Raw genomic sequence first — 27,941 nt, 5'->3', positions numbered from 1 at the left:
CAGGTTTTTATTATCTTTTAGGTCACAGATTGTCAAAGGAGTGATTCTTGGGCTGCATCAGATCTACTAAGGATCTTAAGGGTGAATCCCAATAATAAACACTTTTCACAAGCACTTAAGATAATTCTTAAGTGGACAGAAGGACATCATTAATGAGAGATTTTTAAGCTGAGGACTTAGGATGACCCAAAGAGTTCTCAGGTCAAGGGTTCTGGAAGTGTAATTTCTGGACCAGCAGCATAAGGATCACCTACCTGGGAACTTGTTAGAAATGGAAATTATCAAGCCGTACCCCTGAGTCCAAAACTGGATGAATACAACAGTCTGTTTGAACACACCCTCCAGGGGATTTTGGTGAAAACCACTATCTTAGATAACTTTGGCAGCTGTACACAGGCTAGGCTTGGAGAATGGGGGGATGTGAGACTTAAAGCAGGGAGATCAGTTAGCCAAAGTCCATGTAAGAGAAAACAGGAAAAGTGAGGGTGGGATGTCATCACTACTGGGTGATAGAAAAAGCTTTGGACATGAATACAGTAATGTAGGGAAAGTTTGTGGCGTGAGAAGAGGACAGAATTCTGATGAATAACAATATTCGGGGAATAGGAAGCTTTCAAGTGAATCAAAGGGAATGGAATAAGATGAATATGAGACAAGATGAGTCAAGGTTCCAGAGTCATGATTACAGTATCCAGTATGAGGTAAGGCAAGAATTGGCTTGGCTTTGGTGGGATACCACTGGTAACTTTAGCAAGAGAAATGTAATGTAGCACGAGGGTGGAGTGCTTCCTCTCAGAAGTTTAGGTACACACAGGAATAAAGAGACAAGCATTGTGTGAGGTGGAGGAAACATATCTTAAGCATAAACATAGGAAAGTCACTCAGTCATGTCTGACTCTGTGACCCTACTATAGAGTCCATGGAATTCTCCAGGCCAGAATACCGGAGTGGGTAACCTTTCCCTTCTCCAGGGGATCTTCCCAACCCAGGAGTCGAACCCCGGTCTCCCATATTGCGGGCAGATTCTTTATCAGGTGAGCCACAAGGGAAGCCCAAGGATACTGGAGTGGGTGGCCTATCCTTTCTCCAGCGGATCTTCCCAATCCAGGAATTGAACCGGGGTCTCCTGCATTGCAGGTGGATTCTTTTTACCAACTTAGCTATCAGGGAAGGCTGTATAAACTTGTGAAGTAAGAAGCCATTAGGTTTTGGAAGGAGTGGTCCATCTGGAATACTGTGTGAGTTTTGAGAATGAGGCCAATGCTGAGGTGATAAACCACAAATGTACAATCGCTTTCATCATGGTTTTATGATTTTCTCTAGTTGAACTCAATAGACACAGTTGAAGAGTAGAGAAGTTGGGTGGCAAGAGTCCTGGCTCTGGTTTGGAGGTCTCCCATGCAGGTGTAGCTGAAGGATGAGTGGCCAAGGAAGTCACGAGAATAACTGAGATGATGTAAGGATGTACTTGGGGTCTGGAAAGGCGAAGGATGAAGTCTGGTGGGGGTAATGGCCATCAGATAGAGGAAGGCTGGGGCGGGCATGCGTGATCTTGAGCAAGTAGAAGCAAAGATAGAAGTTCTGAGAAAAGAATATGGGGGTTTAAGATCACAGACTTCTGTGTTATGAAATAGCCTGATGTGTAACTGTGGAAGCAACAGTTGAGGCAAAAGCTGTAAGCAGTTGTGGCAAACTTTCCTCAGGAACATTGAAGGCATCCAGGATGATGATGGGACATGAGGTAGAAAGGAAATGGAGCCTGGTACCAAAGACTGGAAATCTGGGACATGGATTACATCAGGGCCACAAAGAATGGAAAAGTGAAAATAGCTGCATGCCATAAATTCTAGTAGTGAGACTTTTGTATGAGATGGGAAGAAATGGTGCAGAAGCAGGAGTGGGAAACGATAAATTTTCTGGGCTTTTCCTTGTCTGTGTAATGTGGGAGAAATGGGCAGAGAAAAAATTGTCCTCAGGTGAATGTCAAGGTTTTATTGAAGTCGAAGTGGAGGCAGCATTCAGTGAAGAGACTGCAAGGAGGAGAGGACCCTGAGGAACTGGAGGAAAGATTAGGAGTGAGGGCAACTGTTGATGCCAGACTGGAGATGGGAAGGGTGGCGGGCTTACTCAGGAGGGAGAAGCAGGACTGTGGGGATCTGGGGGTGCATAAGAAAAAAAGGCATTTATAACAGTAATGAAGGAAGAGGAGCAGGCCTGACGTGTAAAGTTCTAAATAGGATATTGCCAAAATGCTTGAATTTTAATCCTCTTGGTAACTACTTTTCACTGCAAATATCACCAAGTTGTGAGCCTAGGCAGTATCATATTTTTTAAGGCCTGACATTTAAACTCACTGAGTGCCTTTCCCCGTTCCCTGCAACCCCTTTCTGAAGTAATATATGCCAGGATAGCAAACTTTTGCTTTTCCTTCAGAGCACCATTAACAAAAATCACTGAAACAAATAGTCCTCCCTAACTCAAGTAATAGAAAAACTTGAATGTGAGTTCACGTTTCTGTAGGTAGATCCACATAACTCCTTAAGCTGTGGAGTTCTGAGAATAAACTTTTCTTCTCATTTTTCATTATAACATCCATTGATTTATCCTGGGTATCTCAGGTGACATGTATGACTGCAACAGTAAGAGAGTGAAGTTGTAAATATTTGACAATTATTAAAATGCAAAATAACAAAAGCAAGAAAATTTTACTGAAGCAAATCATCAGGATTTTTGCCTTGAGGAGATCAAACCTTGAAGTAATAAAAATATCAAACAAACTGGAACAATGAGCCGGAAGGCATATAGTCCACTTTTCCTATTATTGATGGAGATAATGACCCATGTCCTCTAGTTCATAGTGCCATCGTGAGCATTATATATCATTTATTAGAGTACACTTTAAAGCATAACAATCTTTTAATTACACTTAAATGTCTCTATGGATAGGTTTAATGTTTATGCTTCTTTAATCAATAGAAAAACATTTTGATTATATCTTTGGAAACATTTATCAAGCTCAACAAACAGCTGAAATCATGTGGCCTTCCGATAGACTCCTTTGAGAAAGTGCTTTACCTTACAGAACTATAAGCCAGGAAGTACTACGGCATTAAGTTAATGCAAAGCATTGTGATTCATCCAGTAAAACACATGACTCTGGATTTCATGGGTTTCTTATATTTAACTACACCCTCCATCCTCCTAGAAGTGATCCCTGTATTGCTCATAAACTGCAGTGCTACTAGATTTTACTGTGTGTCAGTCAAATCAGTGGTGGCCCCAAGTTTACACCATCTGGAATGACCGTGCTCTTATGCCATCATGCTTCCACCATCTCCCATTTCTCTCCATGCTTGGAAAGGTGCTTGCTCCCTCTTCTACCTTTATTAGGAAGGTGTTGACAAAGGAGGACACATTCTTTGTCATTCCACGTTTTGAACTGATCTTCCTGCTGGAAATCCCTAAGATCACACTCCTGGCAACACTTAACCCCAAGATTCACGTTGTCATCAGATAGTACATGGAAGAACATGACTCTAATCAGTCCCTGGGGGGAAACGGACCTTCCCTGAACCTCTCCCATCACAATCCCAGACAAATGAATCCCAAGTTTCCCAACAGCTTTTCAGGCAGAACAGGCCTGTGTAGACAAATGACTGCTCCACCCAACTTGAGGCAAATGTTATTACCATGTGTTAAACATTAGACATGAAAGTAACAATCTATCTTGGACCTATGACTTCATCACCAACAGGAGTTAACCCATTTTGTGATGAATGGAAGTGTCTAAAACCCCTTCTCAAGGAGTATGGAACCCTGATGTTACCTGGTTCATTTGCAAAGATCCAAGAGGACTTCACAGCCAAACTAATTAAGACCACACAAAACCTCAGAATTATTTATTCTTAGTCACCACTCTAATTGTGTCAATTGATCAAAGCAAAATTCTCAACACCTGAATGTCTTCCTAGTACCTTCTACTGGATTTGTAATTGTGTTTAATTTGATTAAAGTCAGTGGGTAACTTGCACACTATTAGCAATCATATTACAAGATGCTAAGTCGCTACTTGTTTCCCCCTTCTGCTTTCATTTGGTGACTTAATGGGTCTAAATCTTGCTACTAGTTGCTTATAGGCCATTTCATTTGCTACCATCCTTCTCCCTCTTTTCATTAGATTCTTCAAGAATTTCAGAGTTCTTAAGTGCCCAAATATTACTAAGATCTTGCCAAATATTGTCTGTTGAGGATGATGTTTACATTTTTAATCTCCCCAGAATACAGAATTTTGCCTTGGCCAATATTTTGAATTTTAAGGCTTAGATTAGGCTAACAGTGTCTTAATGGGGTTTTTGGTCAGGCCTCTTCATAGTCCATTTGAAGCCGAGAATAAAAGGCACATTCCTTCTACCTGGTACATTTTGGCAAAAAAGTCGAGGGGAAAAGGTTGGCTTGTGAGGGCCATTTTGCCAAAATATAGGTGATCATCCTCTTAAGCAGCCATTAACACCGAAAGAAACATTAGAATATGCATGTTTTTCACTTTAAATTCAAGTTTTAAATCAGCCACCCCCATGTTGAGGACCAATAGTTGAATTTGAGCTACCCCCATACTGAGGACCAATAGCCCTTTGAAAATCTGTTTCTGTAGCCCTATCTAGGGCACCGTGTAGATCCTCCTATCAACAGCAGCACCTCTTCTCTTCCTTCCCCTGGATAGAAGCAGGCAGTCTAATTTCCATCCAGCCATTCTCAGAGGGGTTTATTTTTCAGTCCCAAGTGTATATCCAAATAGGTAATCTCAGATTTGGGGGGAACAATTTCAAGAGAGCATGAATGTAATGAGTTTTCCCTGTCATGCAATGGAATGTTATCAGTGCCAGGCTTGCCCCAGGAAGCTTATGAAGATGGAGAGGTCCACACTTTAGCAGCAGGACATTGACCAAGAAGGTGAGTCAGCTTCCAAGGCCTTCTAGATTGATTGGCCAGGAAAGCTCAGAGTAGGGAATATCTTCAGTTGTTATTTCATAATGACATCCACACATAAAAACCCCTGAAGATGCTACAAATGAAAGATGTCAGAATCTAAGCAACATGGCAGTCATTTAATAAATCCACATGGGTGCCTCAAGTTGAACTCACTTGCTAATGGTGACTTCTCAGTCTATCCCCAAATTAAAATATATCCTCTAAGGGTTACAAACAAAAATTTAAAATCATCATAAACTAGTTACTTGGCTCAGAGTTCTGATGAAGAAAAGTGCAGTTCCCGCCTTCTCTCACCTACTAACTGGAACATGATCTTTATCCAAACGTAGATAGCACAGTGTACTGAGACTGACATACCGCCTACCAGCCACATTTGATAAGGCGGAAATGTCCTTTTCAAATCTGAATGTGGCCCTTCTCATCTGACACCACTATACTCCTTCACCTTGCTTGCCTAGGGGGGGAATGCTATGCTTGAAGGACTTTTCTTATGGGTTTACATCTCACTGGCTGTTGGTCTGATACCTTGCTCACCCAATGAGGATGCAAAAAACACAGACCAAAGGCCTATTAACTCTTCCCCTTGCTCACTCAGTGCCCTCTGAGAGCAGAGCTCTTCGGCTGGCCTGCCAGTTATCTCTGCCATAGATACTGATTTAAAAGGTATAGGACAAGGTTTCAAAACACAGTAAGGCTTATCAGGTAGAGGAGAAAGAGCAATACATAACTGTTGCAGGACGTCAGCTTCCAATTTCTCACTAGAGGAGGTAACTTCAGTTCAGCCCCTAAGCCAGCCCAGTACCAGCCTCAGTTGTGAGGTCAGCCCAGAGGTACTGCTAGCTCTTAAGAGAAATATGTGCAGGGACTGAGCTTCTGGACAGAGTTCAGCCAGCCTTGAACCTGAGAAGAGGTGCACAGGGCTAAAAATAGGTCCTATACTTTGTTTCTCAAACAAGATAGTTGTCCTCAAAGGTCTGAAAGTGTTGATACCTTGATGGGTTTTGCCTTGAGCAGGGTTCCTGTGAAGAAGCCCTTTTTGGAAAAAGCACCAAAAATCTGTCAGCAGGTTATGTTAATCCTCCTTTCTCTTTACAGCTGGAAAGAACCACTTGACGTTCTAAATAACTAAAATCAGATTGGTTTATTGCTTCCGCTTGCATACAGGCAGGAGAAGAGCAAGTCTGAGCACCTGGGGTGGGTGGTGGTTGAGGAGGACTATGGAAAGGGGAGGAGCGCCTCAAAGCTGCTGTTCAGCAACGGAGAGACAACGAGGAAGGAAGGCATCAAGAAGCGCAGCTCTGATCAAGCGGGAATGATGGCCGCCCTGCATGGGTCCTTTTCTCTCCTCCCAGGATTCCCTCCTTATCTTCTCCTATACTCAGACCCCAGCTGAGGAAAGAGAGTGAAGCTGAGCTAGAGGTGTTTTTTACAAATGTCCCACTGATTTAAGCACTGCAAGTTAAGAGTGGAGTTCTGCCTATGTGTGAGGCTTTTCTCTATGATGACGTCCTGTTCATGAACTCAGACATTGGAAGGAGAGCAGATCACTTCACTATCACACACCTAAATGAAGATTCAGCACATTTCACTGAGGTAACCCTCAGCTCAGCTCCCATCCTCCCCAACTACTGAATTTATAAATCAGAGGCAGGACAGTGGAGTCCCAAATTAATAAAAGCCAGACCCAGAAAGTCTTCTTGAATTGCACTAGTCTCAGAGTCTGCTCTGGAGAATACATTCTGATTTTCTATGCTGGTGTATGGAGCCATCTGGGACAGGTCTGCAGGGATTCAGGGAAAGCATGGGTAAATCCACCCACTTGGATATCAAAGTGTACGTTAGTTTGCATTTCCAAACCTGCTTCTACTCTGGATAGTACACTTTTACAAAGCTTATCAGAAAACTGGTCTAAAAGAACACATGCTTTAAAGAGCATTAAAAAGCATGAAGTAAATAGGAGGCCTTCAAACCTCAATAGCAACATTTGTCAACATAGGCAAAGGGTTTCTGTTTCACAAGATATTCTCACATCCACCTCTTAACAGCACTAGATAATGGCAATGGGGGAGTGATGCAACGTGTTTAAGCCCCACATATCACTGGAGGCCAGCATTTCATCCTTTTCCCTCACCTGATCCTTCCCTGCCTGCTCAAGTAGGCTTATTTAAATGTCATCTCTTGTCCTTCCCCTGACCTCTCTTGTGGCAAATGGCCTAATTAATAAATGGTCAAAAGGCTAAAGAAAGAGAAGAAGAGCCAAAATAAGCCCAAACTTGGATAACCTCTGCCTGGAATATAGGCAAGGAGCCTTTGTAATAACTTCCAGATGAATCATGACATTTTCTCAGGTACCAGCAGGCAAACTGATGTCATTCTATTTGCCTTCCACTTCTTCCATCCAGAATCACTGATCTCCGCTGGGGCTGGTAAAAACAGCTTGTTGAGGTCTCTAGTCTCTGGCCATTCTTAGGGATGGTCATTTTATTCCTAAGTGTAACCCCTTCTGGTGTGACCCATGTGTTTTCTGCCAACTCCCCGCAAAGCAGGCCAGGGGAAATTGTCTGGGTGGGACTTCTGATAGGGGACAGCAGGACCTTGGAATCTGTCCCTGTCGATGAGGGGGGTGGGTGGTCCATAATGGGGAAAGGAGGACTGAATAAGATTAGGCTCTGAGGTCTTCCTGGTCTAGACCTATGGAAAGGCTTAGAACCCCCTGATGAGCGCTCTATTTTTGAAGAAAGAAGGTTGTCCCCAGATGGCTCTGTCTCTGATGTGCGCTTTCTGCACTGCGCTAGTGCCTCCTGAGTGGGCAGCAGGTTGGCCAGACCTGGTTCTGGAGAAAGGGCGGGGCCCTCGCACACGTGAGGTGCAGTGGTACCCACTGGCAAGGACTCAATGGCTCCTGTATCTTGCTTTGGCTTTTCTTCCCTGGGGCTTTCCAAGGAGGAGAGAGAATCATCTTTGGTAAGTTTCTGAGAGGTCCCACCAGTGGAGCCAGCTTCCTCTTGGTTCCTCTCCAGGGCCTGAGCCCCACTCTCCTCTGAGCTCTGAGAGGGCAGGGGCTGTGGGATCTGAGTGTACTGAATCTTGGGTGGGATGACTGGGACTGCCCTGGCCTGGCACATTTTAACCATGAAGGAGGTTCTCACAGCTGACACACTCACAGGAGCTGAGTTACGGCGGCCCGTCAAGGCGTGAGCAACCATGTCCAGGTCCGGAGAGTCCTGGGAGTAAACCCTCCAGGGGTCTACTTTACCATGAGACGAGGTCAGCCATGTGACCTTTGGGTCTCCTGGCTCAGAGAGGTGCACTTCAGGTGACCCAAATGAGGCTGCATTCTCAAACCGGAAGAGGTCAGTGATGGGAACGGTGGAGTCCAAGTTGAGAGACGAAGGCCTGTTTTTCCCCTTTGGGGCCCCACCCTCACTGCTCTTGCGCTGGAACTTAGGGGGATGCTCTCCAGGTGAGGTGTGGTCCTGCACACCAGGTGAGTTCTCCTTGCTGCTGTCTAGCTCAGGATCACCACCAGGCTCAACTCGAGGGTTGTGTGGCCCCTCGTGTGTCCCCAGTTCCTTTCCTTCTGCTAGACCGACAGGGCTGGATTCTGCTGATGCGGGCTGTAAACCACCTGGTACCTTCTGCTTAGGAGGAACCTCTGTCCTTTTCAGGCCAGAGAGCTCTTGAAAGGACCTCATAGCTTTCTCATCCCACCCAGGAATCTCACTCCTGGGTGCCAAGGGCTGCAGGGGGTTGGAATTCCTCTCTGCTTCAAGGTCAGCACAGCTGCTGGAGGAGGAACTCTTGAGAGTCCACTGACTCTTAACCATGGTCTTGCCATCTAGAGAACGGCTCTGGCGAAGGCTGGGCCTGTGAGAAAGCCTCTTTTCTAGTCGGTGGCCCTGGGGGCCCTGCATCTGGGTCTCTTGTGCATCTTTAAGGGTGGGTGAGTGCAGGGGACTCGTCACCCACTGGGGCTCCTCGCCAGGCTCCACCATCTCCAGGCCGTGCTGGGCAATGTCTGTCACAGTGTCGTCGTCATCACAGTCTGAGGGCTCCTGCACTGAGTGGGCTGCGTCCTCCTCTCCCTGTGGGGAAATCTCGGCCTCCCTGGTTGGGCTAGGAAAACTAGAGCCTTTGCGCTCAGGAGCAACACTCTTCGAATTCTGCTTTTCACTTTCTTCTGAAGAGGCCTTGTCTCCCTGACAAAGACTGGGGATCCCAGGGCTGCCTTTGGACTTCAGTTGGTCTGCGTATGGATTGGTTCTCAAATTTCCAGTTGAATCTTCTCTCTCGGGGCCACTCTTCAATAGCTGGACTCGAGGTTCCTCCTCTAAAGGTGTTGGAGGGGGAGCAGCAGGTGGGAGCAGAGGAGACAGATTCCCTGGGGCTCCCACTTCCATCCTTGCTTGTGGAGACGACTTCTCCAATGGAACTATTTCCAGAGGAGTCAGGCTGGAAGGGTCTGGGCGCTGGCCCTTTTCGGGCTCTGGCTCAGATCTAGGGAGGATGCTTGCTGTCTCCAGCTTTTCTCTATTGGCTGCTGTGGAAGTGCCCAGTGTACTCTGATTGGTTGGATTCTTAGTCCACTCCTCCAGAGGGGCGGAGACTGGAGCTGGGGTGGAGCTCCCAGGGGGCTCTGGGGAAGCAAAGGGCCCGGGACTAGATTCAACAATAGTCTGAGTTGGGCTGATCTTTAGCGCAGGTGGTGCCAAGGAGAGTTCCTCCTCAGATTCAATAATTTTCAGCTCCTGTTGAATCTCAGACCAGATCAGGGCGTTGACCAGATCATCTTCATCCTGAAAAACATCAAGAAACTGATTACTTTAGAGCCAAAGACACTGGGCACAGTTTCCCAGGGAGAGAAGGGACTGCACTACCGGCTGCACTACCCCAGCACACAAAGGACACAGCACTAACGGTAACTGAGGATGTTTGTTAATGCTTATAGTGTACCACAACACACCTTAAACGTGCTTTCTTAATTGTCCCAAGAACCCTAAAAGATAAATGCTACTGTAATTTCTCCCATTTTGGCGATGAGGCAACCTATGTTCAAACAGATTCAACATTTTGCCAAAGTCACACAGCAGCAGATCAGGATTGAAATCTAGGTTAGTCTACACCAGAACATAAGCACTTAATCCCTGTTCATTGTTGCCTTATAAAACCAATCCTTTCTTACTACTGAAGAAATACATATTTCACATGGGAAAAAGATATGATACATACTAAAAGAAAAAAGAATGAAAAATAGCAGAATGGGACTTCCCTGGTGGTACAGTGGTTAAGAGTCCACCTGCCAATGCAGGGGACATGGGTTCAGTTCCTGGTATGGGAAGATTCCACAGGTCATGGGCAACTAACACCTGTGTGCCATAGCTACTGAGTCCAAGCGCCACAACTACCAAGGCCCCTATGCCTAGAGCCTGTGTGCCACAAAAAGAGACGCCACCACAATGAGAAGCCATAGTGAAGAGTAGCCCCCACTGACAATGATTAGGGAAAGCCCAGGTGCCGCACCAAAAAATAAATAATAATAAAATAGCTGTTCTTTTTTAAACTATAAAATTCTGAGCAAATCAGAAGAGTTTCCATTGCCCTTAGGTTGAGCTCCAAATCTCTTCCAAGCAACCCTGCATGATGTGACCCACGCTTTGCTCTGAGCCTCACTTTCTCTAGTCCATGTTCCCATTCTCCAGCCTTGTTCTTGTTCCTTGAATGTTCTGTGCTCTTTCCCATTTCAGATTCATCGCACATCTTACTCTTTCTGCCTGGGAGTCTCTCCCTCCTTGTTCTGCTCCCTACCCCTTTCTCCTAGCTTAAGTTCTGAACAGAAATATCTATTCTTCAGACACGCCTTCCCTGACCCCCATGAGCTCCCTCCTCCCTCTGCCTAGGTTGGGCCCTCCTGTGACATGCTCCCACAGAAGCCATACTTCCATAGCATCCTAGAAAAGACTTGGTCCATGATCTTTCTATCTATTAAGCTGTCAGCTCCAAGAAGACAGAGATGGTGATCATCTTGTACACTGTAGGGATCCCAGTGCTCAGCATTGTGTCCCACACAATAGAGGTATTTAATACATGTTTTTAAATGAATGAGTGAATTGCTGCTTTTACTTGTTCTCATGAATCCAGCCTGGTTCTCCTAATATAAACTTCGTCTGCATCTCAAAGCAATGTCATTCATACTTTATCCCTCCCAGAGTTCAATCCCCAAAATAATCTTTGCATCTTCCTCTTTCTATAAACATACTTTACAGGAACCCTTAATCAGCCCTCCAGAGGCCACTGTGGTGGCCCTGCACTGCCCTAACTTTTAGCCCACAGGCCTTTTATACCCATCCCAGAAACCAAGTTCCTGAAAGCTACTTAAAAGGCAAAGTTCTTTTCTCCTCTGGCATACTCCTCCAGGTCACACTCAGGTCACCAGAGCTATTTCCCAGATGCGAGACTCCTCTCTCGGTGTCCCTGGAAAACCTCCTCAAACTTCAGCTTAAGCAATGATATCCCTTCCCCCAGAACCTTGGAAAATCCCACCTCTGAAAGGTGGAAAAGGTTCAGTATGCTCTGGCATCATGTTTAAAGTTCTGCAGAACCATAGGAGGAAGAAATAGATCCTGAAAATCTTACAAAAGATTTTTACAAACAAGCATAGATAACTGTCTATCCAGAATGTCTGGAAGAAGAGAGCTGGACCCCATGAGTGGGCATCATGTTTGGGACCAGGACATGACAAGCAGGTTTTGTCCTGCTTTCTGGACTGAATGTCATCACATTCCCAGGAAAAATTACTGATTTATGGTGACTTCAGGTCAGAAATATTTAGAGCTGAGTTTGTCCTAGGGAATTTGAGCTACTTATTATCATCACAGGACCCCAGAAAAGTTCACTGCAGAAAAAAAAAAAAATCCCAGACCTGATTAGAATGCTGTGCCCTAAAGTCTCTTTGGCAGAAACTGGTTCTTCAAACAAATAAACAGCAACAAAACACTTTAAACTGTACCAAGAGCCCTTGAGAAAAAGAAGACCCTACTGACTGGACCAGGCAGTGAGTCTGTCTACCTTACCATCTCATGGAGAAACACTGCTTCGGCTCTGGCCCCAGGGTTCTCCTGCAGAGCACTGGCCGCCACCTGGCTGGTCTCTCCACTCTCCTCCACCACCTTCTCTGCATCCAGCGTCTTCTCTAATTCACGTGACTGCTGAGAGCCCAGGGGGCTTTCTGAGGTTTTCTTCTCCTCCCCTTGGGTGCCTGGCTCCAGGGGAAGGCCTTTGCTGCACTCCAGTGTTCTCACCGTGTCTGGTCCTGGCTTGGTGTTCTCGAGAGCTGCCTTCTTAGGCACAGATGCTGCAATGAGGGTAAGCGTTATCAGCTGAAGGAGACTCCATGTCAAGAGGGGCCGTTCCCAGCACAGTCACAGTCCTGGACCCGCTCTGCCTCACAAGGATGGAGCAGACTCTCCCAGCTCACTGCTCCCTCACATTCTTTCCCCTTTGCTCCTATCAGTGGTCTGTCCTCAGATCCCAGAGTCTCAGACTGCTGGAAGTGGGAGGGACCTCGAAGATCATCTAGTCCAGTTGTTTTCAACTGGGAACCATGGACTCCTCCCCTCTCCAGGGGACATTTGGCAATGTCTGGAGACACTTCTGGTTGTTGCAACCAGGTGGGGGAAGTGGCCACTGACATCTAGTGGGTGGAAGCCAGGAACACTTCTAAATATCCTACAAAGCATAAGACAAGCCCCCACAGTTACCCAGTCCAAAATGTCAATAGTGTTGAGGTTGAGAAACCTGGTACTAATCCAGTCTTTTGCTTGCTGTCTAAGGTCACAGAAATCTGTCATCTACACCAAGCTACAAAGATGTATTATGATTATGACTGCAGCTTCCTATGTGACTCTTCTCAGGGATTACCTGCACATTCCCTTGGATATATATTTACATCTAAAGTGAGTAAGCTCTGATCTTAAACAGCAGAGAGGGAGAGTAGAGGCAGCAGATCTCATGTTTGGCCCCTACTGCCTTTCATGAAGAAGGTCCTGTTTCACCATATAAGGCTGTTTCCACAGTGTAGGATAAAGTCTCCATACCTTGCATAGTGCTGGTTATATGGAAGATCCTCAGTGATATTATTTGCATTGGAATTAAAGAAGCTTGAGTTCAAATGTTAGTTTCTCAATGAATCTTGTAATCTTGGTACATGGCATAATACTATATAATAATATATTACAGGGCTGTTGTGAAGATAAGGAAGATTAGGGAGGCAAAGCACCTAGTATAGAGTCTGCTCAGGAAAGTTTATTGATTAAGAACAAATTCTTTTCATTGCCACTAGTTATGCTGGAGACTCAACTCAAGGCTTCTGACCACATGATGGCCTTGAAGCTCAGTCAGACCCAGTAATAGCATCCTGATGTCAGAACGAATAAGACTTCAGACCTGACAACAGTGTTGTTTTCTCCTGCCCATCACTTGGCAGGCTTTTTTGAATTTAACTTAGTTTTTGAATATGTAAAACAACTACAGAGTTGAAAAGTTAAAATTATATGACCTCAGAAAAGTTTAGCTTTCATCCCTGTGTTGCTTCCAGTCTGTTCCATACCCTCACTGTCTCCCAGGGATAACCATTTTTATTAGTTTCTGGTTTATTCTGCCATAGTTTATTTCTGCATAGATAAGCAGATACTTGTACCATCTATTTTTCATTCTCCACCTTTATTAATATTACACATGTGATCTATACTGTTCTTGCTTTGCATTTTTTATTTAAGAACCTATCTTGAAGTCTATGCCATGTTAGTATATAACGAAATTGACTGTTCTTTAAGATGTGGGTTTCCCTTGTGGCTCAGCTGGTAAACAATCCACCAGCAATGCAGGAAACCTGGGTTCGATCCCTGGGTTGGGAAGATCCCATGGAGAAGTAAAAGACTGCCCACTCCAGTATTCAGGCCTAGAGAATTCCATGGACTGTATAGTCCACGGGGTTGCGAAAGAGATGTGCATGACTGAGCAATTTTTACTTTCACTTTCTTTAGGATGTGGCTGAGTTTGAGTTCCCCTCAAAATAGAGCCTTAGTCAAGGTCCTGGCAGCAGGCAGCTTATCTGAAAGGTGGTCCCTGGAAACAGGAGTGAGGAGGTGAGACAGAGATGGAGGAAATGTCAATAAAGTGGTTACCACAACCAGAGCAACCAGAATGCAGCCCTTGGTGACGCTCTGAAGAGCCATGAGGAAATGTGCCCAGAGTTATTCCACCAAGGGTGGGCAGCAGGCTCATTAGCCCACTGACTCCCATCGCCTACTGGTTGACAGCTGCCTTAGTTAAACTCCACCTTCGGGGCCTTCCTGAGCAAGGGCTGGGTGAGAGTCTTCCTTCAGAAAAAGTCCTGAGGGGGAAAACCAGAAACACAAGGCAGACACTTGAGACAGAATACCATCTGTGTGCAAAGAAACTATCCCTCGCAGGTGCATAAGAGTCTGAGGAAGTGGTGCAGGCCTCACACAGCTATGAACCCCATGGAATTCAGCACTGGGAATATAGCCTAGTTATTCAGTCCATCTCCTAAAGATGACATTTGAGTTGTGTCCTGTCTTTTACTATTATAAATAATGCCATGATGTGCATACACATTTTGTGCTTGTGCAGCTACTTATTTAGGACAAATTCTTGGAAGTGAAACTTCTGGGTAAAAGGGTAATGCATCAGTGATTTAAAAAAAAATACTTTCTTCCCCTTTTACTAAGATCTCTTAGTTGGATGTTGGCCAGTGTCTCTTTTTGCAAAGCTCAGGATCTTCCACTTGTTGACTGTAGACTCTTAAAGCGAGGAGTGGAAGAAAGGCCTGCACTACATGTGAGCTTGTTCAGATCACTCTCTGTCCTGCTCAAAGCCCTCCTCACTCTGGCCCAGCCACATGTCCACTCTCCTCCCACTCCCTGGGGTAGACAGTGAGCAGACCCAGTAGCCCTGACCGGCCTTGTACTCCCCTGTTCTGGTCCTTCCTGAGACTCAAACCTTCCCCATTTCAAGACATTAACCTAGTAACATATCTTTTGGAGCCTCCCCAGACCACGCCCTCCCGCTCCACTTCCTACAGCACTCACTGTTATTACCTGTGTGGGGCTAAGCCATCAGGTTACCATTTTCTTTCCACTCGTATGTGACGCCCCTCCCTGGGTTAAGCTTCTCAGCACAGAGGCAGTACCCATGTCAAGAAACTATCGTGTAAGGGACTAGGAGTCCAGTACTTGCTGTGGCTGGATACTTGTAAGCTGTAGAGGAGTCTCTGCAGCTCAGAAGAGGAGGAGGGGCATTGTCAGATGGCCAGCATGGGATGCTTTATATATGAAGTGGGTGGCCATGGAGACAGAGACTTCTTATGTCCCCTAGTATCCTTTCTCTTCCTCATTTTGAAATAGAACCATCTCAGCCACTCAAGTTTAGCTAGGCACCTGACCATCCAGTCAGCCACGCTTCTCAGCCTCCCTTGAAGGTCAGCACGGCCATGAGAGGTTTGGCACATGGGATGGAAGTAGAAGTTTGGCCAAAAGTAGAAGAATGGGTTTGAGCAGAGTGACTAAAACTTTGAATCGGGTTACCTGGAAAACTGTCTTAATTCTTTTTAACTATTGCTATTGCACAGAAGAAATAAAAAAATAATGTATTAAGGAAGGTGGAGTTCTTCATTTGGAATAATTATAAAAGAAGGTAATTAGAACCGATGTTAACCTAACCCCACCAGAGACAAAGGTGAGCCCCCCACCCACCCCGCAATGTCCCTGAAACTTTCGGCATCTCCCTCTGGCCACTGGTCCTAGATTCACATGGCTGCCTGCTATAAGGTCCCTCATTCTGCCCTGTCTGTCACTACTCACAGTCAGGGAAGCAGGCTGAAGCCTCCACCAGTGTCTTTCCAAGACCAATGTGATACAGACTGGGTATTCTGATTTAGAGAGATGGAAGGAGAGAGGGGAAAAAAAGATAACAGATTGTCTGCCAAAGACCCCTTGGTGGGGGGGCCCTCTCTTTTAAGAAGGACAACCAGTCACATAAAAGCCTTTAGAAACACTTTTCTCCTCAAAGGTTTCACTTCCTCTTCTAGCCCTCACCCTGTTCCACCCACACCAGCCCATAGAGCATTCTCCAGATAGGGTATCACTTAACACGCCTGAGTTTTCACTCCTCTATGCCCCATCCTGAAGGGAAGGGGGAGGAGAATGTTTACTGAGCATCCTCTGAGGGCCACACTCTAAGCAGGCATTTCATGAACACTCTCCCATGGAGAACCCCTCCCAGCCCTTGAGACAGGAGCCATCTCCACTCTGCAGAAGAGAAACAGGCTCAGAGATACAAACCAGATCTCATGCTGCCCCAAAGTGGTGAAGCTGAAATCTGGACCCTTCCAGCTGGAGTCCAAAATCTAGACACTTCTCATAATGGCCCAGGGCCTCTCGGCACAGAACTCCCTTTTCCATATCTTCTGCACGTTAATGAAGGCCCAAATGTCACCACTTCTGAGAAGGGCTTCTGGAATCCTCCTGAGAGGACTGCTTCCTGCTATTGATCTCTTTTCTGAACCCCTCTTTCCTAACACTTTGGGAGCTTATGTGCTCCCTCATTCAAAAAGCCCAATGGAGCATGTATCCAGACAAAACTACTATTAAAAAAGATACATGCACCCCTACATTCATAGCAGCACTATTCATAATAGCCAAGATGTGGAAAAATCTAACGCCCATCAACAGATGAATGGATAAAGGAGATGTGATACACATGCACAATGGGACCCTGCTGCTGCTGCTGCTGCTGCGTCGCTCCAGTCGTGTCTGACTCTGCGCGACCCCAGAGATGGCAGCCCACCAGGCTCCCCCATCCCTGGGATTCTCCAGGCAAGAACACTGGAGTGGACTGCCATTTCCTTCTCCAATGCATGAAAGTGAAACGTGAAAGTGAAGCTGCTCAGTCGTGTCCGACTCTTCACAACTCCATGGACTGCAGCCTACCAGGCTCCTCCGCCCATGGGATTTTCCAGGGAAGAGTGCTGGAGTGGGGTGCCATTTCCTTCTCCAACAATGGAATACTACTTAGCCATAAAATAGAATGAAATAATGCCATTTGCAGCAACACGGATGCAACTAGAGATTATCATCCTAAGTGAAGTAAGTCAGGAAGAGAAAGACAAATACTATCTGATATCACTTGTATGTGGATATTATTTGAATATGGGAACTAAAATATGACACGAATGGAAACTTCCATGGCAGTCCAGTGGTTAATACTTCACCTTGCATGGTAGGGGGTGTGGGTTCAATCCCTGGTTGGGGAACTAAGATCCCACATGCCTTGTGGCCAAAAAACCAAAACATAAGAAAGAAACAATATTGTAACAATTCAATAAAGACTTTAAAAATGGTCCACGTCAAAAAAAAACCCTTTAAAATATGAAACAAATAAACCTATCTGCAAAACAGAAACAGACTCGTGGGCATAGAGAACAGACTTGTGCCTGCCAAGTGGGAGGGGTTTCGGGAGGATGGGGTTGATAGATATAAACTTTTATATATGGAATGGACAAACAACAAGGTCCCACTGTATAGCACAGATAACTATATTCAACATCCTATGACAAACTTTAATGGGAAAGAATATTAAAAATGTATATGTATGTATAAGTGAATCACTTTGCTGTACCGCAAAAATTAATACAACACTATAAATCAACTATACTTCAGTTTAAAAAATAAAGTCTCAAAAAAGAAAAAAAAAAAGCCCAAGGAGGGTGTTAGGCTACTTCTACCAGTTGACTCTGTGCTGCAGGAGGGTGCAGGGTTTCAGTTTCCCTTCCTAGCCTGTGAGCTTGCTGGGGGAAGGGATTGCGTTTTAAGAATCTTTGTAACCCTACAGCCCGCAGCAAACATGAGAGGGAGCATGGCAGAATGCTTGGATTTTTTTAAAAGTCTGGATTAAAATCCTGACTTTTATATGTCCTTGCTAGGAGCCCTCAGGCAAGTTGACAAATTCTTCTCTTAGCAAACGGGGATAATAGTAACTATATAATAACCTCAAGGAGTTGTTGTGAGGAGAAATGAGATAAATGCAGAACCCTTAGGACAGTGCCTGACATCATGATTAAGTAATCAGAAAAAGATAATATTAATTGAAATAGAAATATTCTTAAACCACAATAAGAATCTGTTGGTTTGTCTCTCAGTCATCCTTTCCTCTGAGGTTCTCATTATTTCCCTTTTGTGTTGCTCACAGTATGTTGTTTGTTCTCACTCCAGACAGGGCCCAGAGACTCAAGCTTGGCCAATCTTAGACTCCTATTCATCCAGCCACAGTGATTGGCCCAAGGCTGGGCATGTGACCCAAGCAGACCCAATCAGAGTCCTTGCTGTGTTTGATACAAGGAAACTGAGGCAGATGCTCCTTCTCATTGCTCAGGCTGCTAGCCATGTTCCGGGCAGACATGAGGTAGAAATTTGGGATGGGTGGATGGAGAGATTGTGTCTGAAAGAGCTGAATCCCTAATTCCAGCTCTGCATTCCATTCCGTGAGCTTCTCTCCCCTTCCTTCTCACTATGTGAGTGAATAAAATAATAATAACAAGTAACATTTACATAGTACTTGCTATGTACTAGACCCTGTTCTGAAAGCTTTACATGTATTAACTAATATTCACAAATTAATATTCCCATTTTACAGATCAAGAAGCTGAGGCATGGAGTGGTTATGTAAACTTGTTGAAGACTGTACAACAAAATGACTAAGCCTGGACTTGTAACCAGGCAGTCTGGCTCCAGAGCCCATGGTTCGAACCACTTACTACACTGTCTTGCAACAAGACAATGTTTAAGTCTGGTTTTTCCTCTCTTGCAATGGAAAGAGACCCTCTCCTCCCCTTTTACCTGTAGAACTCTCAGCACTCAGTGGCTTCTCCTCTTCAGGCCAATCTCCACTCTCTGAGCCCTGGAAAGAAAACTCTTCCAGGCTGGAAAGAGACTGTAGCTCCTTGGGGGGGGTTCTGCATGGGGTGCTGTTGGTGCTGATGACAGCTGATACGCGGAGTGGCACAGACACAGCAAAGGGCTTGGAAATGTTCAGGGCCTTGCGCTGGTGACGGGGAGAAGGCTCCATTTGGAATAGGCTGCTGGTGAAGACAGATCTGCTGGGGCTGTCGTTTGAGGTGTAGAACATGCCCAGCATCTTCGGGGCTGTTTGCTCACTCTCGGGATCTTCGATGGGTCGGAACACCTTCAGCTGCTCAGGTGGGGCCCGGGCCTGAGCCCCCTGCAGCTGGCTTCGGTCTCCGCTCACATCAAAGCCGCCCTCCGCCCCTGCCGGCATCCCCTCCTGGCCCCATTCACCCTCCTGCTTGCTGAGGTCACAGGAGCTGCCAGTGCTAGTCGAGTGCATTTTCGCTGCTGGGATGAAAAATCCACCAGTGGTGACGGTTCGACTGAAACTTCCTTTGGTTTCTTTCCCTAGTGAAAAAGCAAACGAACTTGGTCAGCAGTCTGAGTACAGGCCTCACTGCAGAGATTTCCAGCAGGGCCAGCACATGATACTTGAATACTGGCAAGACTGGAAAGGCACAGCATGCTAATGACGGTATGTTGTTGTTGTTTAGTCACTAAGTCGTGTCCGACTCTTTAGTGACCCATGGGCTGTAGCCCACCAGGCTTCTCTGTCAAAGGGATTTCCCAGACGAGAATACTGCTGTGGGTTGCCATTTCCTTCCGCTGGGGATCTTCCTGACCCAGGGATGGAAGCTGTGTCGCCTGCATTGGCAGGTAGATTCTTTACCACTGAGCCAGCAGGGAAGCTCATCAATAAGGGTATAGCTATCCTAATAAAGACAGGTACATAACATTTGGTTGACAAGAGGAAACATGTGCACAGAATTTTGTTATATCTTGATAGAACCTTCTGCTGTCGTGTCACAGGTATCATAGTCAAACCTATGGTTTTTCCAGAGGTCACATATGGATGTAAGAGTTGGACCATAAAGAAGACTGAAAGTCAAAGAATAGATGCTTTCAAATTGTGTGCTGGAGAAGACTCTCTTAAGAGTCCCTTGGACTGCAAGGAGATCAAACCAGTCAATTCTAAAGGAAATCAACCCTGAATATTCACCAGAAGGACTGATGCTGAAGCTGAAGCTCCAATACTTTGGCCACCTGATGTGAAGATTCGACTCACTGGAAAAGGACCCTGATGCTGGGAAAAGTGGAGGGCAGGAGGAGAAGGGGACATCAGAGGATGAGATAGTTGGATGGCATCACCGACTCAGTGGACATGAATTTTAGTAAACTCTGGGACAGGGAAGGACAGGGAAGGATAGTAAAGGACAGGGAAGCCCGGCATGCTGCAGTCCATGGGGTCAAAAAGTCAGACACGACTGAGCGACTGAGCAACTGAACAACCACACATGTATCTGAGTTAAACTTTGCAGGTAGAGCAGTTTCCAAAAGAAAGATACAGCTGAAATGGCTAAAGGGAACAGTCATCCACCAAGCATTAAACGTAGATCATGAAAAAATAAAAAGATGATGAAGTGAAGTGAAGTCGCTCAGTCGTGTCCGACTCTTTGCGACCCCGTGGACTACATGTAGCCTACCAGGCTCCTCTGTCCATGGGATTTTCCGGCAATAGTACTGGAGTGGATTGCCATTTCCTTCTCCAGGGGATCTTCCCGACCCAGGGATTGAACCCAAAAAGATGATGGGAGATGACAAAATGATGTTTGCTCAAAATGAAGGTGAAGACAAAAAAGGCAAAATAATAAAGTCTTGTTTCATTTTAAAACTTATTTAAGTTTTCTCTGGCAGATGGACCCAGACAGGGGTTAGATTTCCCAGCAAGGGAAGAGATGCTGTCCTCAGCTAGACCTTTCCACCTTTTCCCAGGCTTCTTCCTGCTGATTCAGAGTCTCAGAAACTAGAAATGTAAATTAACTAAATGTTAGAAAGCACAGCTGTGAGGAGTGAGTTCCTGACTGACTTAGAAGTGAAGGCAAAGAAAAGTCTGTATGGGAAATAACGAAGCTGAGGGGACAGCAACCAAATTGCCAGGGATCTGGAAAAAAATTCTCACAACGTGCTACATCTTAGATAATATTGGATTTAAAATTCTTAAAAACGCTCTGTAGGAGAAGTGTAATTATCTCCCTGAACACATGAGGAAACGAGACTTGAGAGGTGAGATAACTTCCCCAAAGCCCACGGAAGTGGTGACCTAGCTTTTGAAATATTAAATTCTGCAAAACTGGGCAAGAACTGTCCCCAAGAGGCTTCAGAACCAAGTAAACTGATGAATATAAAGGTGAGAAAATGCTAAAAGGATCATGTCCGCTTAAAAAGACCTCATGGAATATTTTACAAGTTTAGAATTATTTTTTGGAAGTCGTTTCTAAAGATTTTCTGTTTTGTTTCAGGCTGCCTCATTTAGCAAAGAACAAAATATCTTGTATTAAAGGGACTGGAAAGTTATGGTTCGGGGGAGTTTAAACTTCCTGCTGCTAGGGAAGCCCTGGGTCTTGCAAGTTGTAGCAATGCTTGCTAACTACAAAAATGCTTGTCAGCTTGTTAGTTAACAGACACAGAAGTGAGGGCAACAGCATGTCAGCCTCTTAAGGCTGAAGCTGTAAGAACCACCGTGGTGAGGTGCTGCTTTGGTGACGGGTGTCATGAGGCTGTGTGCACATCTACTCAATAAGTGAGGACCAGCTGTGCGCCAGGCTGGTGCCGTCGGTGCTTATTAACGAACAAAGGAAGGAATCTCCCAACTCAGAATCCTGAATTGACAAACACAATGAAGTCAATGCCTATGGAAACACCGAAACTCAAAACTCTTCTTTGTGCCCCAAGAGGGAGCCACTTCTGCCTTAGTTTTCAGGTGTTGATCTATTATCTGCTTCAGGATGGAATGTAAAGAGGCTGTTGTCTCCAGCTACGGTTGGAGGAAGGCTGGAGAAACAGGCCTCTGGGAGAAGGGGCTATGCCGGCATCTGAAGTTCAGGGTCAGGGAGGAATCTGGGCCTGGGGGATTGCGTGTGAGCTAGACTGGAGACGAGCAGCTTCTGGGGTTGATGAAGCAAGTCCTGTGTGGGGGCACCACTCCTCCAGCTGTGATCCCCAGTTCCCAAGCCAGCTGTGAGATCTTACCTTCCACAGGCACTGAGCACAGTGAGTCCATGCTTTTAGCTGGTCGGATGGTAGCCTTTTCCACTAAAGACAAAAGAAAAGAACATCCCTGGTGAATGCACTTTCGGAGGAAGTGTTTAGAACAATAGGTCAGACTGTAGGTACAAAAGAGAAATTTCTTTGGGAAAATTTTTCAAGTATTTATAAATTTCCCCGTTGGAAAACATTCTCTATGCCACCTCAGATGTTCTCACTTTCTTTAGGGGACTGACCTTATAAAAATAGGGTAATTATAGATCAAAGGTTTATTAACATTTTACAGATAAAGGTAGATTACAATTTTGTCACAAAGCTCTGAGCCAGTGAGGAGTCCTGAACTCAATTTTACTTTACAGAAAAGATTCAAAGATTCATCCATAGGGTAGAACCCATGGGGCTCCAGCTAACGCCTCCTAGATGATGGGCCAGGCAGCAGGATTCTTGACTGTAGCCACATTACTCAACAACCAGAAATTTAGTACAACAGGTGAGAGGGCCCAGGGAACTTTCCCCTCCGTCTCTAAGGAGTCACCTTTTCCCTGTGGGTCACCCTTCTCCCACAAGCAGCTCTGCTTCTTGCTCCCCTAAAGCTCTCACCCACCAACCTCATCCTGGAGCAGATCCCAACCAAACCTTTTTGGAGCACCTACTATGAGCCTGAAGGACTCTGTGCATCTTTGTAAGCCACTTAAGGAGGTTTTCAGAAGAGTGTGAAAATTTATTAGTCCATGTATAGGCATAAGCAGTTTCACAAAATCATCTCTTTTCAGAAAGCCAAACTGGCTAGAAGGTAGTTCCTTCCAGGTCAGACTTGCTAGGATGGGAGAGAGGGCAATTTAGAAGCTGGCCAGGGCTTCTAAAGTAACTCTTTAGAAGTGGCTTTAAGGTAACTTTGGATCCAGACATATCTGACTTTGACTCCCAATTCTCCCACTGTTGGCCTCAGATAAGTAGCTTACCTTTTTGAACTTTCATTTTTTTGACATGAAAAGGAAGAAAAGTAGAGCTGTTATGAGGATGAAAGGAGTAATGCATATAAAGTAGGTTGTATTAATCTAGAATCAAGCAAATGCTGAAGAAGTCATTATTGTTTATTGTTGTTGTTGTTGATGGTATTCAGGATAAACCAGGGCTCAGCAACAAGGGAGAACCCAGGAGATGATTCTAAAAGAAGCACTCAGAGTTGCCCTAGCCCCAGTTGGGTCCTGACTCACACTTGTTTAATCCCTCTTTCAAAATTCCTTTTTCCCTTCTTGGTCCACATCCTGCTTCTTTTGAGAGGCTCTGAATTAACCCCTTAGCCTCCCAGGCTCGGAGCTTCTCTGCCTGGGGCCCACTGGGCTCTGGAAGACTTAGCAGTGGTGATGCCAAGACTGCCTTCCACCTCCTTCCTTTCAGAAGTAAGCAGAATTCTCATCCTTGGAAGATCGACTATTTCCACAAGTTTACAAAATGACTTCTAAAACTGCTGCCCATTGGGACTTCCCTGGTGGTCCAGTGGTTAAGAATCCACCATCAAATGTAGGAGACATGGGTTCGATCCTTGGTGGGGGAACTAAGATCCATATGCTGTGGGGCAATGAAGCCTGCTTGCTGCAACAAAGAGCCTGTGTGCCACAACAACCAAGACTCAACGCAGCCAAGTAAACAGATATTTGAAGTGCAGTGAAGTCGCTCAGTCGTGTCCGACTCTTTGCGACCCCGTGGACTGTAGCTCTCCAGGCTCCGCTGTCCATGGGATTCTCCAGGCAAGAATACTGGAGTGGGTTGCCATTTTTAGAAACAAACAAAAAATCTTGCCTGGCCAGCCTCCTTTCACTCATGTATTCATTTTTCCCTTTGGCTACACTATACAGTTTGCACGGTAGCTTCTCTGGTAGCTCAGCTGGTAAAGAATCTGCCTGCAACGTGGGAGACCTGGGTTCGATCCCTGGGTTGGGAAGATCCCTGGAGGAGGGCGTGGCAACCCACTCCAGTATTCTTGCCTGGAGAATCCCCATGGACAGAGAAGCCTGGCGGGCTACAGTCCATGGGGAGTCAGACACGACTGAGTGACTAAGCACAAGCACATATGTAGCTTGCAGGATCTCAGTTCCCTGACCAGGGATTGAACTCCAGCTATGAACTGGACACTTTCACTCAGTGAAAGTGCCGAATCCTAACCACGAGACCACCCGGAGATCTCCAAACATGTATTCGGGGACAAAATTTTGCCTGGTGACCCTGAGTGCCAGAGAGAACAGGCAACAGTTCTGGCTGCAGGGCCATCAGTGTTCACCTGTCCTGTGGGACCCTCTGTCTGACAATGAAGCTCCCTGTGGCCCCGGTGGACACAGAAGGGAACAGTCTCCAACAATTCCCTGGCTCCTTGTCTGGACAGTGGCTAAGCACTCAAGGCTCTGTGGCCTATGACGATACAGATGTCCCTCCGTATTTGCAGAGGATTGGTTCCAGGATGCCCACAGATACCATAATCCACTGGAAGTTCAAGCTCCTTATATAAAAGGTGAACTACCATCAGTCTGGTCTACCCATACATCCCACATATGCAGATATGAAGGCCTAACTGTAGATACTGATTTACTCATTCACAGACCTGAATTCCCCTGGTCTTTCAGGGAAGGGCTTTGTTTGTTTGTTTTGCTTTATTTACTTCTTTCTTTTTGGCTGAGCTAGGTCTTCATTGCAGTGTGCAGGCTTCTCATTGCATGGCTTCTCTTGTTGGAGAGAACAGGCTCTAAGCACACGGGCTTAACTGCTCTGTGGCAAGTGGGATCTTCCCAAACCAGGGGTTGAATCCATGCCCCTTTCATTGGCAGGTGGATTCTTAACCACTGGACCACCAGGAAAGTCTGGCTAACTGTGTTTAGATTATTTTTTTCTGCCTGGGACCTTGGCCTCATGGAAATGCACTCACCCGTTTTCTTTGGGTCCTTGAGTTCCCTCTCTTAGATGATCTCTGTGGCTTTATTTCCCTGCTCAAAGGAGTTCACTTTAGAGGGTTTCCTAGAATCTTCCTGTTTGATAATATATTGACACAAATTCCAGTACACATGTGTCTGGGAGAATTCAGAGTTTATGCATCTCCATTCAGTCAGTACCCAAGTTTTTCTTAACCTTTCAGTCAGCTCAGTTCATTTGCTCAGTTGTGTCCAACTCTTTGTGACCCCAAGGACTACACCACGCAAGGCTTCCCTGTCCATCACCAACTCCCAGAGCTTGCTTAAACTCATGTCCATCGAGTTGGTGATACCATCCAACCATCTCATCCTCTGTCATCCCCTTCTCCTCCTGCCTTCAATTTTTCCCAGCATTAGGGTCTTTTCCAGTGAGTCAGTTTTTCACATTAGGCCAAAGTATTGGAGTTTCAACTTCAGCATCAGTCGTTCTAGTGAATATTCAGGACTGATTTCCTTTAGGATGGACTAGTTGGATCTCCTTGCACTCCAAGGGACTCTCAAGAGTTGTCTCTAACACCACAGTTCAAAAGCATCAATTCTTCAGCGCTCAGCTTTCTTTATGGTCCAGCTCTCACATCCATTCATGACTACCGGAAAAACCATAGCCTTGACTAGACAGATCTTTGCTGGAAAAGTAATGTCTCTACTTTTTAATGTGCTGTCTAGGTTGGTCATAGCTTTTCTCCCAAGGAGCAAATGTCTTTTAATTTCATGGCTGCAGTCACCATCTGCAGTGATTTTGGAGTCCAAAAAAATAAAGTCTGTCACTGTTTCCTTTGTTTCCCCATCTATTTGCCATGAAGTGATGGGACCAGATGCCATGATCTTTGTTTTTTGAATGTTGAGTTTTAAGCCAGCTTTTTCTCTCTCCTCTTTCACTTTCATCAAGAGGCTCTCTAGTTCCTCTTCAGTTTCTGCCATAAGGTGGTGTCTTCTGGGTAGCAGCTTATTTGTATTTCTCCCGGCAGTCTTGATTTCAGCTTGTGCTTCATTCAGCCCAGCATTTCATATTATATATGAAATATTATATACTCTGCATATAAGTTAAATAAGCAGGGTGACAATATACAGCCTTGATGTACTCCTTTCCCAATTTGGAACCAGTCTGTTGTCCCATGTCCAGTTCTAACTGTTGCTTATTGACCTGCATACAGATTTCTCAGGAGGCAGGTCAGGTGGTCTGTTATTCCCATCTCTTTAAGAATTTTCCACAGTTTGTTGTGATCCACATAGTCAAAGGCTTTGGCATAGTCGATAAAGCAGAAGTAGATGGAACTGTCTTGCTTTTCCTATGATCCAAAGCATGTGGGCAGTTTAATCTCTGGTTCCTCTGCCTTTTCTAAATCCAGCTTGTGCATCTGGAAGTTCACCATTCACATATTGTTGAAGCTTTGCTTGGGGAATTTTAAGTATTACTTTGCTAGTGTGAGATGAGTGAAATTGTGAGATGAGTGAAATTGTGTGGTAGTTTGAACATTCTTTGACATTGCCCTTCTTTAGGATTGGAATGAAAACTGACCTTTTCCAGTCCTGTGGCCACTGCTGAGTTTTCCAAATTTGCTGGCATGTAGAGTGCAGCACTTTCACAGCATCATCTTTTAGAATTTGAAATAGCTCAATTGGAATTCCATTATCTCCACTAGCTTTGTTCATAGTGATGCTTCCTAAGGCCCACGTGACTTCACATTCCAGGATGTCTGGCTCTAGGTGAGTGATCACACCATCGTGGTTATTAGGATCATGACGATCTTTTTGTATAGTTCTGTGTATTCTTGCCACCTCTTCTTAATATCTTCTGCTTCTCTTATGTCCATACCATTTCTGTCCTTTATTGAGCCCATCTTTGCATGAAATTTCCCTTGGTATCTCTAATTTTCTTGAAGAGATCACTAGTCTTTCCCATTCTATTGTTTTCCTCTATTTCTTTGCATTGATCACTGAGGAAGGCTTTCTTATCTCTCCATGCTATTCTTTGGAACTCTGCATTCAGATGAATGTATCTTTCCTTTTCTTATTTGCGTTTAGCTTCTCTTCTTTTCTCAGCTATTTGTAAGGCCTCCTCCGACAACCATTTTGCCTTTTTGCATTTCTTTTCCTTAGGGATGGTCTTGATCCCTGCCTCCTGTATAATGTCAGGAACCTCTGTCCATAATTCTTCAGGCACTCTGTCTATCAGATCTAATCCCTTGAATCTATTGTCACTTCCACTGTACAAACGTAAAGGATTTGCTGTATGGAGGTCATACCTGAATGGTGTAGTGGTTTTCCCTACTTTCTTCAATTTAGGTCTGAATTTTACAGTAAGGAGTTCATGATCTGAGCCACAATAAGCTCCTGGTCTTTTCACTGACTGTATAGAGCTTCTCCATCTTTGGATGCAAAGAATATAATCAATCTGATTTTGGTATTGAAAATCTGGTGATGTCCATGTGTAGAGTCTTCTCTTGTGTTGTTGGAAGAGGGTGTTTGCTATGACCAGTACATTCTTTTGATAAAACTCTGTTAGCCTTTTCCCTGATTCATTTTGTACTCCAAGGTCAAAGTGGCCTGTTACTCCAGGTATCTCTTGACTTCCGACTTTTGCATTCCAGTCCCTTCTGATGAAAAGAACATCTTTTTTGGATATTAGTTCTAGAAGGTCTTATAGGTCTTCAAAGAACTGTTCAACTTCAGCTTCTTCAGCAGTACTGGTTGGGGCATAGAGACTGTGATATTGAATGGTTTGCCTTGGAAACAAAGATCATTCTGTCGTTTTTGAGATTGCACCCAAGTACTGCATTTCAGACTCTTTTGCTGACTATAG

The 27,941-nt window shown here is 45.1% G+C and overlaps 1 protein-coding gene across 1 annotated transcript in view; it reads right to left on the bottom strand.

Moving 5' to 3' along the window:
• Positions 1-2,754: 2,754 nt before the first annotated feature.
• The window catches only part of ARHGAP31 (Rho GTPase activating protein 31), a 121,573-nt gene continuing 96,386 nt past the window's right edge, over positions 2,755-27,941 (bottom strand). Inside the window, exons 9-12 of the mRNA XM_068971776.1 lie at positions 22,161-22,223; positions 18,903-19,478; positions 12,060-12,340; positions 2,755-9,785 (exon numbers count right to left, since the gene is read on the bottom strand). Coding sequence (XP_068827877.1) covers positions 7,359-9,785; positions 12,060-12,340; positions 18,903-19,478; positions 22,161-22,223 — 3,347 coding nt within the window. The 3' untranslated portion in view covers positions 2,755-7,358. The remainder of the gene's footprint in view (positions 9,786-12,059; positions 12,341-18,902; positions 19,479-22,160; positions 22,224-27,941) is intronic.

This window comes from Capricornis sumatraensis, chromosome 1 (assembly GCF_032405125.1).
Source record: "Capricornis sumatraensis isolate serow.1 chromosome 1, serow.2, whole genome shotgun sequence".
In the NCBI taxonomy this organism is placed as follows: domain Eukaryota; kingdom Metazoa; phylum Chordata; class Mammalia; order Artiodactyla; family Bovidae; genus Capricornis; species Capricornis sumatraensis.
Note: the sequence above shows the minus strand (reverse complement) of the source record. Positions and strands in the feature narration are given on the sequence as shown.